This window comes from Accipiter gentilis, chromosome 26, assembly GCF_929443795.1.
Source record: "Accipiter gentilis chromosome 26, bAccGen1.1, whole genome shotgun sequence".
Taxonomy (NCBI): domain Eukaryota; kingdom Metazoa; phylum Chordata; class Aves; order Accipitriformes; family Accipitridae; genus Astur; species Astur gentilis.
In genome coordinates, this window is record NC_064905.1 from 22,761,055 (window position 1) to 22,781,115 (window position 20,061).

General features: G+C 37.0%; 1 protein-coding gene across 7 annotated transcripts in view; it reads left to right on the forward strand.

Annotated features, from left to right (window-relative positions):
- The window catches only part of TCERG1 (transcription elongation regulator 1), a 34,571-nt gene extending 14,965 nt beyond the window's left edge, over positions 1-19,606 (forward strand). For 6 of the 7 annotated variants that reach the window (XM_049829848.1, XM_049829844.1, XM_049829846.1 and 3 more), the window contains 14 exons: positions 77-192; positions 1,332-1,420; positions 2,468-2,628; positions 3,454-3,520; positions 4,602-4,737; positions 5,715-5,804; positions 6,567-6,685; positions 8,749-8,899; positions 13,277-13,441; positions 14,271-14,453; positions 15,625-15,804; positions 16,760-16,843; positions 17,092-17,192; positions 18,444-19,606. In XM_049829848.1, the coding sequence (XP_049685805.1) occupies positions 77-192; positions 1,332-1,420; positions 2,468-2,628; positions 3,454-3,520; positions 4,602-4,737; positions 5,715-5,804; positions 6,567-6,685; positions 8,749-8,899; positions 13,277-13,441; positions 14,271-14,453; positions 15,625-15,804; positions 16,760-16,843; positions 17,092-17,192; positions 18,444-18,645 (1,844 nt within the window). In that variant the 3' untranslated portion in view covers positions 18,646-19,606. The remainder of the gene's footprint in view (positions 1-76; positions 193-1,331; positions 1,421-2,467; positions 2,629-3,453; positions 3,521-4,601; positions 4,738-5,714; positions 5,805-6,566; positions 6,686-8,748; positions 8,900-13,276; positions 13,442-14,270; positions 14,454-15,624; positions 15,805-16,759; positions 16,844-17,091; positions 17,193-18,443) is intronic. The other variant, XM_049829845.1, reaches the window with a different exon arrangement.
- Positions 19,607-20,061: the final 455 nt, after the last annotated feature.

Below are 20,061 nucleotides of genomic sequence, written 5' to 3' on the forward strand. Positions count from 1 at the left end.
TCATACTGATAAAAATAAATTTGTTGTTTTATAATGGTTTCTTAATAATACTAAGGAAAATTCTGTCTTTATTTAGAAAAAATGGAAGAGAAGATTAAAGAGCCAATCAAAGAACCTACAGAGGAGCCTTTACCAATGGAGACAGAAGAAGAAGAGCCAAAAGAAGAACCTATAAAAGAACTTATAAAGGAGGTAAAAGACATTGCAACCAAATAGTCATTATCACCATATTGAATTCTACATCCTACAGGTGTGGATGCATCTGTAGACCAGGCATATTGACAGGAGACACGGTTAGTAATTTGAGTTCTTAAATTCCTGGGCTGATTTTTGAAAGCCTTCCTTTTTGGGCTCATAGGTTTTTTGGGTTTTTTTTTTTCCTTTTTTAATTGTTTTTTTCACAAAAGGAAAAAAGGACACTTAAAAATACAGAGCATGTGAGTTAAGAAGTTAGTAAGAACATGGAAAAAAAAATTAGCTAATTACATAGACATGATGTTCTCTCACTGATTTTAAGGTGTTCAGAAAAATGAAACTTGTCCTGAATGTTTGAAATCTTTAAATTAATAGCTTTTTCTCAGTTTCTTTACTTCCTTATTTTGAACAGTTTTGAAACAAAGCTTACACGATCTCCATGTGCTGTAACTGATAAGTTTAGTCTGTTCGTAACACCTGTCCTTGAAAATGTCTGTAGTGTTTACGTTGCGGTAAACAAAATTAACTTTTTTCTTGTAAGGCATTTTGTCATGCTGAGAAAGCATAGCTCTTTAAGATGCTAAAGTGTTTGAATAAAAATTAAAGCTTTTATACTGATGTCTGTGAACTTCAGTGTAGCTTAGTAGGCAAAAGCACAGAATTCAGTTGCTGGTTTTTATTACCACTCTACCCTGTTCACTTTTGAGGTAGTTGCTAGTTTGCTTATTTCTGCTACAAAGGTTATTGCAGATTTTTGACTGTTTCACATTCCGTGTCTCATTTTCAAGTAAATTAATTTTAAGAATAAATAAAAATTTCTTTGTGAGAAACTACACCCTTGCCCCTGTATTTAGTCCTTGATTCAAGAATTCGTGCAGATCTAGGAAGGCATTTAAATAAGGTTTCAATGAAGTCAAAAGTTAGTAAACACTTAGATGTTTTCTGAGTTTTGAGTAGCAGTTACTGTTGAAATTCCAATGCTTCTGTTTTAAGCATGGATGAAGTGTAATTGTGAGCTTTTTATTAGCATTGTTTCAAAATACATTTTCTTCTTTAAAACAAGTTAGATACTTTATAATAAATAATTAGCTAGTGGTCATTGCTTGAATCCTTTAACTTTTTTTTTTTTCCTTGAGGAGCCAAAAGAGGAAGAAATGACTGAAGAAGAAAAAGCAGCTCAGAAGGCCAAGCCAGTTGCAACCACTCCTATTCCAGGAACCCCATGGTAGGTAACAGTTTCCCCTGTGGCCTCCTACTGCAGGACTGAGACATGATTTCCCGTAGCCAGGAAAGGTTACTGGATAGTTAGAACAGTAATAGTGTGTATAGATCTTGTTCTTGGTATGCTTCTGTCTCAGATAATGTTGGATTCCTCCAGGCAATGCTGTTCACGCTGTGCCGGTACTCATGATGTTCAGTGGTGTGTGTATAGCCTTTCTACCACACGCTAACTGCAGTCCTATGTGGTGCCTTACCAGTATAGATGTCATATCCCAGCCCCCTTCATCTGCCACTGATTCCTTCTGATCTGGTAGGAAATACTGGCCAAAAAAAAAAAAAAAAAATAATCTTGGACTTCTTTTGCCCTTATGCCTTGGGCAACAAATGGGTGCAGCTGCTGGCCAAAACAATCCTTTTGTTTTTTACTTGGCGTGGATACTCATCAGGTGCCTCTGTGTATAATGTCATGATGAGGTTACTCTTGCTGTAATACGTGTAAATCATCTTTGTGTGTTTGGAAGACCACGGTAAAAATCTTAGTGATGGGAAAGGGACGTGGTTTTAATTTTTGCAATTTAGCCATCGATGCTTTTTTATTAATGTTTGATATTTAAAACTGTCTCTTTTCAAATGATCTCTGCAGTTCTTTCATCCTGCCATTTATAAAATTCTAGCAAGATCATTAGGTTGCTTTTTCTGATATTTTGCAGGGCATTGAAGAGATGAGGTACTTTTTATCCCAAAATCTGATTCAGCTGTCTAAAACATATTTTTAGAGAAGAACTGAGTATACTGCAGCTCCTGATAATATTTTAAATATTATTTTAAATAATATTTTAAAAATTGCATTTCAAATCTGCTAGCAGAGAAAAGCAATAATTCAGTATCCCATTTGGACAGTAGGAATGTTTGGTAGTTGTGCAGTATGTAGAACCTGGATCTGTCTGTGACCATTAATGCTTGCTTCAGTCTTTGAACATGGTAACAGGTGTACAGAATGAATGAAGACAAAGATAATACAAGACTTCCTGTCTGACTATTAAATTTCTAGGTGTGTGGTGTGGACTGGCGATGAGCGAGTTTTCTTCTATAACCCTACCACTCGTCTTTCTATGTGGGACCGACCAGATGACCTAATTGGAAGAGCTGATGTGGACAAAATTATTCAAGAACCTCCTCACAAAAAAGGAATGGAAGAAGGAAAAAAACTTAGTAAGAGCAGTCTTACTGCCTTCTTAAATTATATTCAGACTTATCACTTATTTTGTGTTGATTTCCAAAGCTAGTAACGTTTAAATAAGTGAGAGAAACATAAAGACATATTGAAAAATGTATATAGTTTCAGAATTTAAGAATGCTGGTGGGAATGCACATTCATAGTCCTTTCGAAAAAAATAGCCTATTGAAGAAAGTAGATACTAACAAGGTTAATTTTTTTTCTAAATGCCAACAGGCTGAAAAAACCCACAGTTTTTACTGACTAAAAAAAGGGACTCTCTTTGTTTTATAAGCAAGAGGAATTTGGGGGCCAGAAAAGATTAATCATAATGTACCAATGGGCTCTCACAGAAGAGGATTTAACTTAGAGAACGTCAACTGGAATACAGGTTTGGAAAGAGCTGCCAAGAGCAGAGAACATTCAAAAGGCTGCTGAGATAAGACTTCTTTCTGGCATGAGTTCTAGTAAATGATCCTGAGATGACATGTGGGCTTGGTAGTTGGAGGAGAGCAAAGTGCAAGTAGGTAATCAGGAGATGCAAATGTGCTTCATTAGACTGTTTAGCCTGAGGTTTTTTTCCCCTTGAAATAAGAGGTCAGTGTTTGTCATTTTAAATCCAAAGCTGGCCGCAAGGCTGTTAGTCCTGCCACCAAATTCTGATAGTGTTATTCCAAAAGTGGCTGAAAACCATATGTCTTCCTTTGTCAGAGTACAGTATTGCTGCACACATTGTCCTCTGTTTTTGCACAAGGCTTCATTTGTAGATTACAAACTTTTCATAAATATAAAATGTAAAGTATTACTGAAATCTGTTACAGTTAGAGAAGAGCATGAATCTACAGAGGAAGCAAATGAAGATGAGCCTATTAAAATTAAAAAGCGCAAGTAAGTTTGCTTTTTCAATACTAAGTCTGTGTAGATAAAGTAAAGTTTTTAATTTGAGCAGTGTGTATACTGTTGTATTCAGCAGAGGAGAACAGTAATTAATAGGATTGGTGAACAGAGTCATCAACTTTCTGCTGTTTTACTCTAGCAGCTCAAGTATTCGATACTTCTCTGAGCTGAAATTCATGTATAGAGGAAATCACATCTCCTTTGGAAAGCATTTGAAATGGGAATAAATGGTATAAGTTGCTGAATCCAAGTAATATTTTGAGTGCATTTTATCTGAAATAGTTTGCTTCTGTTGCTTGTTTATCTAGCTTGTTAATTTCTTCGCACAAGATTTTGTTGCCAAAAAATCCAGCCATCTAGGTTTTCCTAATAATTACTCTGTTTTCACTCTATTATAAAAGTTTAAGAGTTTCATTTACATCTTTTTATCTGTTTTGCCTATTGGGAGCAATATACATCACTCCGAGTTACTTACATGCACTGCTTTAAAAGTAGTTTTACAATTTTATTTGTTATGGTGTATTCTTAGGGATGATCATAAAGTTGTTAGCAGTTAGGGCTTTGAGTTTGTTTGGGATGAAGTGCATTTGCACTTAGTAAGCATAAATCAACAAACAGCTCGGGTTTTTCCAGAAACGCTTTTTTGGATTGAATGTATCTTTTGTGTTACAGCGTTTTCTGTTGTAATGATTATAAGGTACTCTCAATTTGAACTAACTCCCTTAGCCATAGTCTTTTCACAGGGCCTCATGGTCTTGAACAGGAGATAAGAAAATTAATGCAGTTAATGTGAAAACTGTTGTACATCTGGTGAGACCATTGAATACAACCAGAACGTGCTAACTTCTTGGAGTCATTTGTTGGCACTGAAGTTATTGAGAATACCTTGGTTCTTGAGTTCTTTCAATATGAAAGCATTCATATCCAGGTCTCAAAGAACAGCTTTCATGATTTGTAAGCCTATGCTTCTGAAGTAATGGGTTATATCCATTCTGTCCTGGTGTAGTTCAATTTCTAAACTACAGGGTTGACATTAATTCTCAAGTTATACTGTATGTTTAATTTTTTTCAGGAAAGATGATAACAAAGATATTGATTCAGAGAAGGAGGCTGCTATGGAAGCTGAAATTAAAGCTGCTCGAGAGAGAGCCATTGTCCCTCTGGAGGCTCGGATGAAACAGTTCAAGGACATGCTTCTAGAAAGAGGGGTCAGAGAAATCTGTGTGTGTGTGTGTGAGAAGCAGGGAGAGAGGGAGGGGAGGTTCAGGCAGAGGTCTCAACTCTTAGCAAATTCAGAACCTGTGGTGCTTTATATAAGGAAAACAATCTCATCCTTCCTCTGATTAATGGGTGCCTTTGGTACAAGACTCCATATTTCAAAGAATGTTATAATTATAGCAAAATTTTGATTACTAAGTAACTGAAATTAAACAGTATCAACACAGAATTTTTTTTTAACTTTTTTTCCCCAAGTTAAGTAATTACCTAATTGAAAGCTGCTATTGAAAATAAATAGGACACACAAACTGGACACATCCATAATGTTTTTGGAAATGTTCCTACATGAGAAAAACAGTAAGTTCTGTTGTAGTCTGTACATTCTTATCCTTAAATGGGAGACTTTTTGCTTTTAGTTAACTAAATTTGAAATCTGCTTGATACCAATCAGTTTTTATAGGTAAATTAGGCTGTTAGAATGTAAATTTATACAGTAACTTTAAAAAATTGAAGTGGTTCCAGCTGCCTGTGCAGCTTTCATTTAGTTTCAATAACTGGATTTCATGGGTTCGTTTTAATAAAGCTTGTTTAAGATGAGCTCGAACATGTTTAAATCAATCTTTTGTAGCAGAACTGTTACACTCATAATGTTTAGAAAAGATATAGAGCAGTTATGCGATATGAGAACGTAGAATCTCAAGGCTTTCTTCTGATGTACTTACTGTTTTTTAAAATGTCACACAGTGGTAGTAATTAAGCATGTGTTATTATTTAGAAGTTTTCAGAGCCAGTTAGTGTTAAAACTTGCTATGGCAGCTTCCATCATCTATTGGTGATGAAAATTTCAAGATGAGTTTGTTTCCCTCTTTTCATCAGATGTGCAGTTTTGCTTGAAAACTATAGGACAACTTCTTTATATTTGAGGAAACTTAACCACTAGTTAAAATCTGACTTTTTTTAATTAAAGGTCTCTGCTTTTTCAACATGGGAGAAAGAGCTACACAAGATAGTTTTTGATCCGCGTTACTTACTTCTCAACCCGAAAGAAAGAAAACAGGTAAAAGAGAAGTCAAATTCACTCCCCATCCAGACACAGCTACTACAGGCTTTATCTAAATCCTCAGTCTGCTATTTTTGTTCCTGCTAACCTTCCAGATTAATCAGTGTTGCAAGGGATTTTTGTTATGATTAGGGTTTGTCTGGAAATGGAAGAAGCCAACAAGAAAAGAAGTGAGTTGATAGTTTCTATTTTTCCTGTGGTTGGAAGATCTAATATTTTAACACAGTGAAAGTTGTATGCATACAGAGAGCTCCCCAAACCAGAATGAAATGGTGAGAATCATCAGCATCTCTTTTTGAAATATTGGCATAATGAATACTCTATCTATTTATTAAAAAAAAAAAAAAAGTGGTTGGGGGAAAAACTAAAGCGCATTTTTATTGTTAAGCAAGTTCTCACTCCAGAAGCTTTTCTTCAAATGGATATAGGGAAATGAAAACTTCAAGAATACAGGAAGTGTCTGCTGTCTTAAACATATGACCCAGAAAAATGTTGACATAATGTGAATGTGTAAGAAATTTCTTTGAAGGTCTCAGATTATGTGTTTAGATACAATATACTACGTGTTCAGCAGATTGGGGTAATTTGCATATTCAAATAGAAAGAGTCCCTAACCCTTCTTTCTACTTCATCTTTGTTGGTTGTGTGGTGGGAGGAAAGGAAGTAGGACGAAGGAAATGTGATTTTTCCTCCCTCTTGCCTAGAGCTTATGTGGCTTCAGGTTTTTGTGTTTTATGTTGGTGACTGGTGTTTCTGTAGGTATTTGATCAGTATGTGAAAACCCGAGCAGAAGAAGAGCGCAAGGAGAAGAAAAACAAAATAATGCAGGCCAAGGAGGATTTCAAGAAAATGATGGAAGAAGCAAAGATTAATCCAAGGTAGGAGCTTCTTTTGTTTTTTTGTATGCGTAAGCTCTATTAGAACGAGGTATGTTGGGTGGTATTAGCTAGATTAACCTCTTTCAAAATGGGCAAAGAGTAGAAAAATCATCAGATATTGTTGAAATCTTCTTTTGGCTGCTTGTATTTGCCTAATCCATGAAATGGTAGAACTTGTGATTTATAATGATATATATGTTTTAAGTCATTTTGAAGAAATCCCCAGCATGCTGTCCGGATTGTGAGAAAGGCCTCATGATCCACCACAAGGTTTCTTTAATAACCTTGTTTCTTCTTAAGAATATAAATAGTCATAGAGAAGTACCAGGGAGGTTTCTTCTAGTCTGGAGGGGGCTGAAGGGATGTTTTTCTGGTTATAAAGTGTGTTCATATGATAGAATGTTCTGGTGTCTTTAATATAGAAATTATTACATACCCCTCACATTCAGACCTTGCAGTGATAATAGCGAGGTGTTCACAGTGCATGTACTAACATTCAAGATTTTATTGCTAGAATTGTTTGTTTCACAGCTTTCTCACATAGAGTTCATGAAGTATGTGCTTATGCACCAGATGAGCTCTAAAGCATTCTCTTGCAGCATCTCTTGGCTTATCTGGCGTTAATTCTTTTACAGTGAAATAACAACTCATTTGTTTCACTTCAGCTTAATTTTTTTTTTCAGTGACCCGTTTTGGAAATCTGGTGGAAGCTAGTGTTATGTTAACTTTAATTACTTCAAATCTGATTAATTCTCATTTAATAAGGGTAGCAGTTTCAACAGTAGTAGGCTGGGAAGAATGGAGGCATGGAAATGTTTTAAGAAAAAGTTCATCAGTAATAAGTTTAATATATAATTCAGAGATTAACATGGACTATTATGTTAGCTTTAGTATCCTCAACTTCCAAGATATCTCCAATGTGTCATATTGGGACTGACTCTGATCTCATTACGGGTTGGGGTGGGAAGGAGTTCCAGCTGAAATACTGTCTTGTTTAATCTTATCCTTTGTCTTCTGGTTTCAGTGTTTGTCTAAAGATATTGCTGTACTTCTGTGAGTGCCAGACTGGTTTTTTATCATCTATCTCAGTCCAACATGCCCAAGAGTTTGTGTTCCACTTCACTTAAACAGCTCTTGTTCTTCAATATAGCTGTACATTCACTTTCTAATCTTTTTGAATAAGCTGCCAAATTCTCTTCTTGTTTCAATTTACCCTACAGCAACAGTAGGCTGGATTTTCCAAGTCTAATTATTTCCATGCTGTGATGAAAACATTCGTATGATTATAAGTGTCTCACGTATTCTTGGGGCCAGATTTGCATCAGAGCTTGGAAAAAGCACAGTAGTGGTTTTTTTCGAGGTAAGTGGCAGTACTATATCTACTGCACAGATTGGAATCTGGCCCTGGAGGTGAGAGAACGGTCAGGGAAATGCTGTGGGGATAACGGGTTCAAAGCCCAGTATTGCTGCATCTGCCCATAGTGTTTAAAATATTTTCAGCTCCGTGCGTTTTAAGATTAGGCTATACAATGTTCACTGTAGGAGGAAAAATTGATTCAGCCAGTGTTTTATTGTGACTAATACCAAAAGATTATTTTCTTGGTGAACTCTTAGCATGGTTTGGCTGCAAGTGAATGCACGTAAAATTTTCAGTTTCACAGCTGTGAAATACCTGGACAGACTGGTGGCTGAACTGCTAACCCACAAAAAAGAAGATATTTTTTTTTGTAGACAACTGAGTTTTTTTCATTTCTTCTTCTGGTTGCATTGTAATCTGTCTTCCTATACCTGCAATTTCTGCAGGTAGCTGTATTCAAACAAATAAACAAAAAAAACCCTGTAAGTCTCTAACAGTACCTTTCATGTGTGTGCCTAAACCTGACTGCTTTCTATATAGTTCATTGATCAAACATCTCTATAGTGAGACCATAGGAAGTTGCCATTTTTATTTTTTTTAAATTGTGCTCTGGCATGTATTCTAGCAGAAGAAATATTTCTCTGCTGAACCTGCTTCCCAGCAAAGACAGCTCTGCCAAATGAGTTCACTTGCCATTTTGTTGCAGAACTACTTTTAGTGAATTTGCAGCCAAGCATGCTAAAGACTCGAGATTCAAGGCAATTGAAAAGATGAAAGATCGAGAGGCCTTGTTTAATGAGTTTATCACAGCGGCAAGAAAGAAGGAAAAAGAAGATTCGAAGACCAGAGGTGAGAAGGTAAGGTAACTTTTTTAGTTCCAGCAGTGTGAATGGTGTGAGTTTGAGTGAGATGGGACAAAGACAGTGCTTGGTTTCCAGTGTGCCTTCTCTGAGACACGGTCCTTCTCTTTCCATAGAGGTTTTACAATGTAAACACTTCACTGATGTCCCCTTGGTCTTTTGAACTAACTATTTTAAGTTTGCAGGTATACTGACTTTTAGAGTACATAGAATTGAACTTAGATTTATTTGTGAAGCTGAGTTTACTTAAATAATCACACTTTTTTGGTTGTTTTGTTTACCTAAGCAAGTAACACTATATTCTTATCTGGAATAATGCCTGATTTTTATTTTTTTTTAATTATTTTTTTTAAGTTATATTATCCTGAAGCATTAAAAGGAAAAGGATTCTTGTCCTGTTTGGCTGGAAACCGCAGAACTGGCCATTACCTCTCTGTTCTCTCAGTGGAGGCTGTAAGAACTTGAAATTCTCTGTAGGATACACCGTTTAAATTTCAAACAGCTTCTGTATCTTCTCTTTCCATCTAAAAGCTAGCACTTTAGTGACTTTTTAATCTTTCAGTAAATATATCTTACGTATAAACTGCTGCTTATTAGAATTAAAGGTCAGCTATTAAAGTTTAATGAATTCCAAATGTCATTTGACTGTATTGTCAATAGCAGGGAGCAGGCTTTCACCACTGGGGAAGCAGGCTACTATGGAGGTGGCATCAAATGTTATCATCAAAATACGCAGCCACTTACTTAAATGTCCCTGTGTGTTGTGTGAATGGAGAAAATAACCTCTAAAGCCTAATCATTTTTGACATTTTAAAGTCTGCACTATTTATTTTGTAGTATAAAGTTATTGCAAATTTCACCTACTAAGAATGCTTACAGAAGAGAAGAATGCTGAATAAGAGGTTAGATTTGGTGACAAATTTGTTATTGAATAAGTTTTGCATATTTTTTTTAATCTAGGTAGTCTGACCTGATCTGATTCTGTACTTGATTTTTTTCAAATGTTGAGTTATTGCTGATATTTTCAATAAATGATTGTGCTTTCAGAGGAGAACTGATGTACTTCAAAACTAGACTTTTACATACTACATTTTGATTATTAATATGGAATTTTAAAGCATTCTTGCAGCTTAATAGTGCAGTTGAAGACTTTAAAAAAAGTAAATATTTGTTATGTTGTTGCATGATTGTTCTAAAATTGAAAAGTTAAAAGAAGAGAGATTGTGTTTGTTTTGCTTTTGAAATAATGTTTTTTTTCTCCAAAGCCTTTTGTAACCATTTTATGTATTCTGTTTTATAACAAGTGGATAGACTTTACAGTTATGTGCTGTGCGGCCTGTCAATCAGTTCAGTCTGACAGCTGTCAATCACTGACACGCAAATATTATGGGATTCCCTAGTGAGGAAAGAATTGGTATCTCTGTGTGGTGACTTTAGCCTCCCGCAGTTCCGGTACTTTACATTTTTTTAGTTTTTTTCCTTGTGAAGTGATGAGAGTTGTACCTGCAATGTGTTAACTGCCAAAAAAAAAAAAGACTTCTAAATACACCTGAAATATTTTCAGTCTTATTTTCCTTTGATTTTGAAAGTGTTTAAAACATAAAAGAAAATTTAAGGCATTTAACCTGAAGCTTTCTCAGTCTGTTTTAAAAGTCCAAAATCTTTATTTAAGGAGGATCAACTTTACAGAAATCTTTAACGTAAGGGTTTTAAATTATATAATGTTTTGATTTTGCTTCATGGAGTTACGGCTTATCGGATGGTGATGGAGCAGCCAGCTTTTCAGATCGTTGTTTTTATTCACGTGGCTAATTTCAGTGAGTAAATACAACACTAATACTTCTCAGGTGACAGAGACGAGGAAGTATGTGTGGGTTTGAGGATAGCGGCAAAGGGACGATGAGCTGGTGATGCTGACCAAGCTGCTGATGTGCTGTCCCAGGACACAGCATTGTTCCACATCCTCGAGATGAGCCGTGCCAGCAGAGGAGCCTGATGTCCCACTTTACGGAGACTTAGGGAAACGTTCGGCTGCAAACATCCTGCAGCCCAATGTGCTGATGGCTGTCTCGACTGTCATCTATCCTGTATCAAGATCTCTTAACAGTTTTCTTACATAATATTCTACTTAGTGGAGCTAGTTACTGTGTATAGATATACTAAACTCGCAACAGTAAAGCTGTGATCTTAAAAGATTATTCCTTGGTGAGATGTTTTTTACTCAATTTTTTGAGAAGTTTTTGTCTTTTTTTCTTTTTTTTTAAATTGAAAACCAAATTTCAATACTTGTACTGTATCCATTGTGGATGACTGAAGTTAAACCCATGCTTTAAGAGCATTAAAGGTCTGGAAGCGTCATTCGTTTTTCTTGGGAGGGAATTGGCTCTACTCTCCTGGTTTTCAGCTAAGTCGGTTGCTGGCGAAGCAGCAGATGGCCCAGCTGGCATCTCTGTACAGTAGTGCAGGAGCTCAGTAGTGAGCAAGTGCACGGCTGCTGAGGGAGCAAGGGGGGGCTGCTGCTGGTGGCTCCTGCAGAAGCATCTTCCTGCAGGTTGTGGTGTTCTTCTTAGGTTTGGGTTTTGTGGCAGCTGGTGCTTCCAGCAGTGTTGCGGGTATGCAGTTTTTATCCGGTGGGATATATATGCATATGTAACTTGTGCAGAGCGCTTCTGTTGAAAGTTTGAGATACCCTTACTTTATAGACTTCTGTAGTAACGTCTGGGAATTGTTTGATTTTTAACAAATATTTCTAATGCCATGGCTTAGAAAGCTTCATATTTTCAATACTGCATGCATGTTTTAAGATGTTTTGAAACAACAGTCTTAATTTTACAATGAATAAACGGTTTGCTTAGCATTTTGTTCAGCTACTTTAAGAAAAAGTGATCGTGCTGTAGATGTAGAACAACTTAACACTGGCACTAACCAGTTGTTTTCTAATCTCTGTTTACTATCTTAATCTCTCTGTTGAGATAGTAAAGAAAAAAGCCTATAAAGCCTTTTAAGTTTATATGTGAATATTGTGAAGACCTAAAATTGTCGGTGGGCAAGCCTGCAGAACGTTGGTTCTGATCTTCATTTCATTCTTATATTCTGTGACTAAACACACTTTTAGAAAATCGGGATGTGACAGTTCTCTGGCAAGCCAGAGTTTGTTCGCCTGTCCATCTGCTCGCTTCCCTTACGAACCTCAGTGGTTTGGAGCTAAACTGCTTTTGGTAGTTTTCTTTTTTTTAAAAGGATGAGGAGATAAGTAGCAAAAAATGAATGGCCAACCTTTCTCCTAGGCTGTTGGTTGTTTTTTTTAATTAGTGCGCAATAAAGATGGATTTTGTTTTGTGGACCAGCAGGGTTTGGGATGCTGTGAAGGCAGCATGCTTCACCTTGCATGTGGAGTCCCTAGAGTCATTCCCTGGCACTCAGCGAGTGAGGCGAACCAGCCCCTCACCTCTCTGCTTCGGAGAGATGGAGGCTTAAATGCCAAACCAGACTTCTAAGAAAATAAAAAGGACAAAATACCTAGGACCTAAAGTGCAGCAGGAACAGGGAGATCATCTACCCCAGAAAAAAGAGATGTAATAGAGCCACAGGAGTTGCTCTTGCAACTGCTGGTTCTGGGAGTTTGGATGAAAACGATGTTGCTAGTTGTCTTGAGATAAAAAAAGTAATATGATTGATCCTCTGCCAGCCCTTTGCAATACCTGCTGTTATGGACAGAGAGCTGACGTGCCATTTCCAATTGAAAAGTAGACTAAAACATTTCCTGAAACTTTTATATATATGTGCATATTGCATATCCATCTTAAATGTAATTTACTTAATTACCATATGTGGGTAATTCTTTATTGGTTAGATCCATCTTAAGAGATTGCTCTTTATCAGCAGATCCAAATATTTACCTCTGTTCATTGTACACTTGGATGATGAATCCATAAATATTTGTCTAGAGCCCTGCTTAAAACTGCATAGCTTCTGTAGTATTAATATGCAGAATGCTATAATGTACAGTCAGTAACTTGTTACTTTGAGAGATATATATATATATATAAAAGCTCAAAAAAGAAGCTTAAATTGGAGAAAAAGAATAAAAACTGTATTGGTGAATCATTCTTTAAAGAATATTGTTCATCTTAGATGTAGCAGATCTTCTTAATGTATCTGCTTTAGCAAAATTGTCCTAAGGGGAAGTGAATTTTAGATGCGGTTATGTCTAAATTCAGATTTTTAGTGATTTCTCTAAATTGTAATGGTATGTAATATTAATATGCTTCCCTCTGTTGGAGGTAAGTTGACTCCTTTTTTCGTAAGAGCAAACTGTTGGGTATCAAAATATCTTTCTCAAGTATTGTCTTTCTGTTTCTGTCTGTAAAACAGATCAAAATGGACTTCTTTGAACTACTGGCTAATCACCACCTGGACAGTCAGTCTCGCTGGAGCAAAGTGAAGGACAAAGTAGAGACTGACCCCCGTTACAAAGCAGTGGATAGCTCTTCACAGAGGGAGGACCTTTTCAAACAGTACATAGAAAAAATAGCTAAGGTATGCATCGGACATTTGGAAGTATAACTTAGGATGTTCTGGTTGCATTGCTGTTAATGTGTGAAGTAACTGAGTAGAAGATAGACTAATGTGCTCTAGTTGCATACTAAAAATTCTATACTATAGTTATTTGTAGAAGTACCTCAGAATAACAGCTTGAAACTTAGGAGTACTATCTCTGGTGGTGCTGCTGCTGCAGATGTTCATGGTGTGTGTATGCATGTGTGCATACACACACAATATTTGGGAGAATTTGTCCAGCAGAGCAAGAAAGGCAGAGACTCCTGTAAAGCCATTGATTATAAAAATGGCTGTAAAACTTCAGAAAATACAGAAACCACGTTGATTACTTACTACCAGGATGACAGAGTTTCCTTTGCTGTGATGCTTTTTTTATCAGCTGAGCTTCCTTCAGGAATATAGATGATGCATACAGTTCCTTCACTGGTTCTTCTCTCTTAATCCAGTATTCCTACCTTTCTCCTCCAGGCAATTAGTGGTTGAGAATGTAAAACTGGGCTAACAAACAGTCATACCACTCTACCCCGCCACCCCATTATTCACTTTGTCACTGTACACAAGAAATGTGCTCCTGAGAAGAGTTTGTGATCAGCATTGTGACTAAGCTTCTCTTTCCCCCGTATAAACCCTATACTGCTCCAATATAGCTGTTGAAGCAAAATTTTATAATCCATAGATCTCAAATCACTTAAGTATTTTGTTCCAAGATGCCTTTAGTTTGATAACACTTTCATTTACTTACCTGTCTAGTGAATATCTGAAAGGTGTTGTATTGTTTTATTGAGAAAAGTTTGTTCTTACATTTCAGAATTTAGATTCTGAAAAAGAAAAGGAGCTGGAAAGACAAGCTCGCATTGAAGCAAGTTTGCGTGAACGAGAAAGGGAAGTCCAGAAAGCTCGTTCAGAGCAAACCAAGGAAATTGATAGAGAACGTGAGCAGCACAAACGGGAAGAAGCTATACAAAACTTCAAAGCGCTTCTGTCTGACATGGTGAGATATGGACGGGCTTTCTCAGCTTGTCAGTGCATTCTTTTTCGAATTGTTGCCCTATGTAAAAGTTTTTTGGCATTTGTAGTTAAGTACATATAGAAATAGAATCCTGCTCTCTTCTCCCCGCTGCTTTTCACTCACTGTTGGGAGTTTTGCCTTGGTTGGAAGAGAATGCTTTGCATTTAGGGTTCATGTGCTGCCCTCTTGCCCAGGGAGTTAGTGGATAGCATTATTCCTGCTGTTTCTCTGGAGTCTCATGGGTGATGGCAGATTTTCAGTCATGCTACTGTAAACTTCAGTATGTCTGTTGCAAAATTAGATGTTGTTGAGCATTAGGAATAGTCCCCTTATTTTTGCGTTGTCTCTCTTCTTCATGCTCCAAACACAGTGCCTTTGTCTTACCATTTCTCTGCTACCATTACGTGTTTACTTTGTTCTGCTGGTCAAGCTAATCTGTGAGAGAGCAGTTCCTGTATGGCAAATGTCCTATTAAGACAACAGGATTAGCAAAATGAGTTTTCACCAGTATGTGTACTATGCCCTTCCTCCCTGGTGTAAGATATGAAATCCAAACATGTTACTAGTGTTCAGTTCCACGTTTCAGCACTGAAATCTTTATAAGGGGGCAGGATATAAATGGCTCTTCACTCTCATCTGCTGGTATCTGGTATAGCTAGTAACATAAAGCAACAGCTCCTTGAGGATGCTTTCTGGGCTAGAAGCAAAGCACTTGCAAAGCTCCTAGTGCCTCTTTGGAAGTAATTATCTCTGAGGCTGCCTTTCCAGACCACTTACGGTTAATATAGTATGTTATTCACAGAGGAGGAGGGTGCTGGATTTTTCTTTTTGAGAGAATACTCAGCCAAGTCAGTGGGCTATCTCCATCCGCATTGGAACTGATGTAAAGTAATTCCTTCTGCAACTGTTTGTTTACTATTTGTGGGGAAGCTACAACAGTCTTTTACTTATAAGCTGTTTGGTTTTGGTTTGGGGTTTGGGGAATTTTTTTAATCTTTAATTTGAACCTTAACTCAAAAGAAGATAAATTTAAAAAAAAAACCCAACAACAAAAAACACCCAAAACAAAACAAACCTTAAGTACATAAGATATCAGTAATATCAGTGAACTGTAGAAAAAATAGTTTAAAAAAATAGTCATCTTTTGGCTCAGGTGCGTTCTTCAGATGTGTCGTGGTCTGATACCAGAAGGACTCTACGCAAAGATCATCGATGGGAATCTGGCTCCTTGCTAGAAAGAGAAGAGAAAGAGAAGCTCTTTAATGAACACATTGAGGCACTTACCAAAAAGAAGAGGGAACACTTTAGGCAACTTCTGGATGAAACTTCAGCGGTAAGAGCTGTATATATTCAAACTTCAAATCTTTGACAGCCCATCGTGATTTTTCTGATTTTCTGTCACACAATCTGATTTGTTTGTTTTCATTTCCAGGGCCCCTTTGCTTCACCACTGTCTTTTCTTCTTCATAACAAAATTTGTGCATTATGTTTCCTTACCTGTTTATCTTAAGTGTTAATTTGATTTAACATACAGTTCATTTACATTTAAAATTCTAACCAGAGATCTCTTTATCTCCTGCAGGATGTTACATTTCTTCAACACTGAATTATTTGATACTCTTTACTATATGGCATCTTGCTCTTTCAGATATCCAGTGTGTTTGTCTTAGTGAATATCAGTATATAATCTTACCAAGTTCATCTGTTTTGATGTTCTCCTGCGTTATTTTGTGCTACTGAATCGGAACTTTTATTCTATGTAATGCTATGGAACTCTATCACCTATTCTGTTTGTTGTGGGGTTTTAGGGAGGCTTGCTCTTTTTTAGTTACATGCCAACTTCAGTGAGCTTTCTTTTAACCCAAAAGTTTTTACCTCTTTTTTTTTAATGCTTTAGTTAGAAGTCCTTAAGAACTGGGCAGATTTTTAGTGTGATAGAATAAAATGACAGACATGTAACTCTGAAGCAAGTTTTCTGTAGGTAATTTTTAACAACACATTATGATACATACTAGAAAAAGATGTTGGGATTTAAATGGTATTTGTGAGGACTTTGGTCTGAAAATGCCATCTCAAAATACTAAAGAAAAGTAAATACATAAAATCATCTACTTAAAAGTACTAATGTAGTAGTATAAATAATCAAAACCCAACACTTGAAAATACAGCAACAACTTTGTCAGTGGATTTGGGAGATATTTAAAAGCTTCAGATGTAGTAATATTTACATTCCCTATTCTTAGAATCTAATTTTCTTTTAATTTACCTATTTTTGCTTTTTTTGAAAGATAACTTTAACATCAACATGGAAAGAAGTGAAAAAAATCATTAAAGAAGATCCGAGGTGCATTAAATTTTCTTCAAGTGACAGGGTAAGTGGTTTGCATCACTGTTGCTAACTTTTAGTATGGTGCAGGATATAGAGAAAGTAAGTTAATGGCTGCTGAAGTGGCTTCTGCTTTATGTGAACAGAAGTGTTATTGTTTAAATAAGTTTTTTAATTAACAATGTAAAAGATGAGGAAAAATATAATGTAATTATTGCTTGTGTTCAGTATGTTTAAGTTGCATGAAGCATGTAATCTGCATTCAGTGTTTTAAGCATATATTTTTTCTTTCAGAAAAAACAAAGGGAGTTTGAGGAATACATTAGAGACAAATACATTACTGCCAAAGCTGACTTCCGAACACTATTGAAAGAGACCAAATTTATAACGTACAGGTGTGTAGCATAATGTCAACAAAGGACTAATCTTTTTATTGTACTTTTCCATATAAGTGGCAACAAACTGATGACTGTTTTTTCTCCTAGCATAAGATGGTGGTGTCTGAGTTACACTTTTACAACTTTTCATAACCTGTCTAGGAAAAAAAAAAATGTCTGCAGCAGACTTTTCGCTTTATTTTGACATTGCTGCTGCTGACTTAATGAGTAATGAAAGTCAGACTGACACAGGTGTGAGGTTCTTTTTGGCTTTGGCATAGTATTCTGTGAATAGTACTCTGAGCTGTCAGGCATTAAATTCATTTTGTGGTGAGGGCCATCTCTCATGTTTGTATTAGTCCTTGGTTTAGACTCAGGAGGGATCAATACTGAAATGAGGACTCTTTCAGGATTTTGGAGTAGACAGCGAAGAAATATTGGCTTCATTGAAATTTTATTAAAAAAACCCACATAAATAATTTGCCTCGTTTCTGTGGGAGGATTTTAATTGAAAGGGTATGCCTTACAGGTGGGTAGATTTACAAAGCAGTTGACTTTTTCACTCGGTTTCAGGGGATGGTAAGGCTGATACAGAATCTTGGGTATGGACCAAAACAAGTTTCCTGGCAGAAACTTGAGTTCACTTCAAAAGGAGAAAATGAAATTAAATTCTTTGCATCCTAGCAAACCACATGGTTCCCTTGCAGTCAGCACTGTAGTGTGTTGGAGTTCTGGTTTCAGGTGGTGCTGCTGTCAGTGAGCTGAGTGACAGTGCTCTAAACCGGTGTGGCAGACACAGTCGGTCAAGCTGGATTGTAACTGAGACTCCCACATCCAAATCCCAATTATTTGCCTCATTTAGATGCTGAATGTAAAACTCTGATTTTTTTTTTTTTTTGTCCCCTCTAGGTTTTAGCATTTGTATAGTTCATGTAGTGCTGTACAAGGCCATTGCAGCCAGACATGAGTCTTCCATGGTGCTTAGTTAATGTAGCACAAATGTAGGCAACAAGCCTTTATTTCCTGTGCATAGAGTACTGTTGACATGCCTAGTCCTGACCTAAAGTGGCATCTTTCGAGCTAAGAAGATACCCAGGTCTCCGCAGCCTTTCCCTGGTTTGCCTTTCCGTTGACTCTACCTGTGCTTTCTTACGGTGAGGGCAGCTTCTCTAAGCTCGTAGCAGCCACCGCCAGGAGCAGGGTGGGTTCCCGGGGTGTTCTGTGCATCCTGCACCACTCTCAGGTGGTAATTCTTACACTTGCTTTCAGATCCAAAAAGTTGATCCAGGAGTCAGATCAGCATCTGAAAGATGTTGAGAAGATACTACAAAACGACAAGCGATACCTGGTACTTGACTGCGTACCAGAAGAGAGACGCAAACTCATTGTGTCCTACGTAGATGACCTGGACCGTCGAGGCCCACCTCCACCACCCACAGCTTCAGAGCCTACAAGACGAACAACAAAATAGTTATGAAATACTCTTAAGCCAAGAGTATCTATTAAATCAAAAAGCTTGCATGAGCCATCTGTCAGGTTTATACATATACATTACCGTGAATATATTGCAAAACCATCTGAGGAGCAGAGGAAGAAGCAGCATTTGTGAACATAAAATGGTCTCAGGGCTGGGGGAAGTGGGGATGACCAACAACAAAAAAAAACACATTAAAGGTATTTATGAGTTTCTTTGGGGCATGACTGACAAAAATCCGAACACATGGGCTGTGTTTGGTAACTTCAGATCTCAGAGCAATGCAGTATCTGTATATGAGGTGAGTTTCTGATATTTGGAGGCGTTGTTCTCAGCAGTGTCACACATGTGAGTCTTAAGGATGATCACGCTTGTGGTTTGAACTTGTACTACGTGTGTGCTGCCAGCTTCCTAATGGTTACCCGCGGTCCCTGGCTGAGGAGGTGAAATACTGTCTGATAGCTTAAATTATTGATTACTGAAGACCGCGTTCTGGAAACACAAGTCCCAATTCTCTGCTTCCTCTCACTCTTGTAAATGGAACTAAATCCATTAAAGCCAGAGTTAAAACTGAGAGAGGAGAATTATAACTAAGAGACCAAATTAAATTTGTTCACAGGTCTGCTTTGTTCCTTACCCTATCCATGAATTAGAAGCAAAATCAGGTTGCTCTGCCCAAGTGAAGATTTATCTAGTAATTTTTACTCAAAGTTGGAAACACTTGGTAAATAACAGTGGTTACTGGAGCAGAACAGGACGGTTGTATAAACACATTTTTATTTACGATAAGGTGATCTTTACATACTTCTGGATTAGACTGTGGATTTCCCCTCTGGGCAATTCTTGTAAACTATACTCCTGTTTTGAATGTTAAACTTGTGTTTCTAAAGTTTAATTTTGAAATGTTGGGATTGTTCAGTTTATGTATTTGAACTACAATAAACCAACCCTTTTTATATATGGATTGTACAGGCCTAATACCAGTTTTTGTTGGATTTTGTTGAACTTGTGAATTTACAAGTAAAGCAAACAACTGAAGTCATATCACCTAGATTCTTGGCTGCGTTTGGCAAAACGGTACCTGTGGCACTGTGTGACATTGGATTACACTTCAGCAGCAGCATTCAGGTCAGCATATATGCTATGGGGTGCCAAGCAAAATTTTTTTCTAGTTTAGTTCTTCAGTTTTTTGCTTAAATATGAGATGGTAGGCATGGTGGTGTCAAAGTATTTCCTTCTATTTCTTCTGTATTTGACATGGATCTCTTCCTAGGAGTTGGGTGGGGAAGGATTGGTTCTTCCATGAGAAACTGGGCTTTTTTCAGCAGTTACGGTTTCAGTGACCAGCCATTGGGACTTGCAGTCTGAGCACCAAGACAGAAGGTTGTTCACAAAGATTTAGGCAGCTTGGGA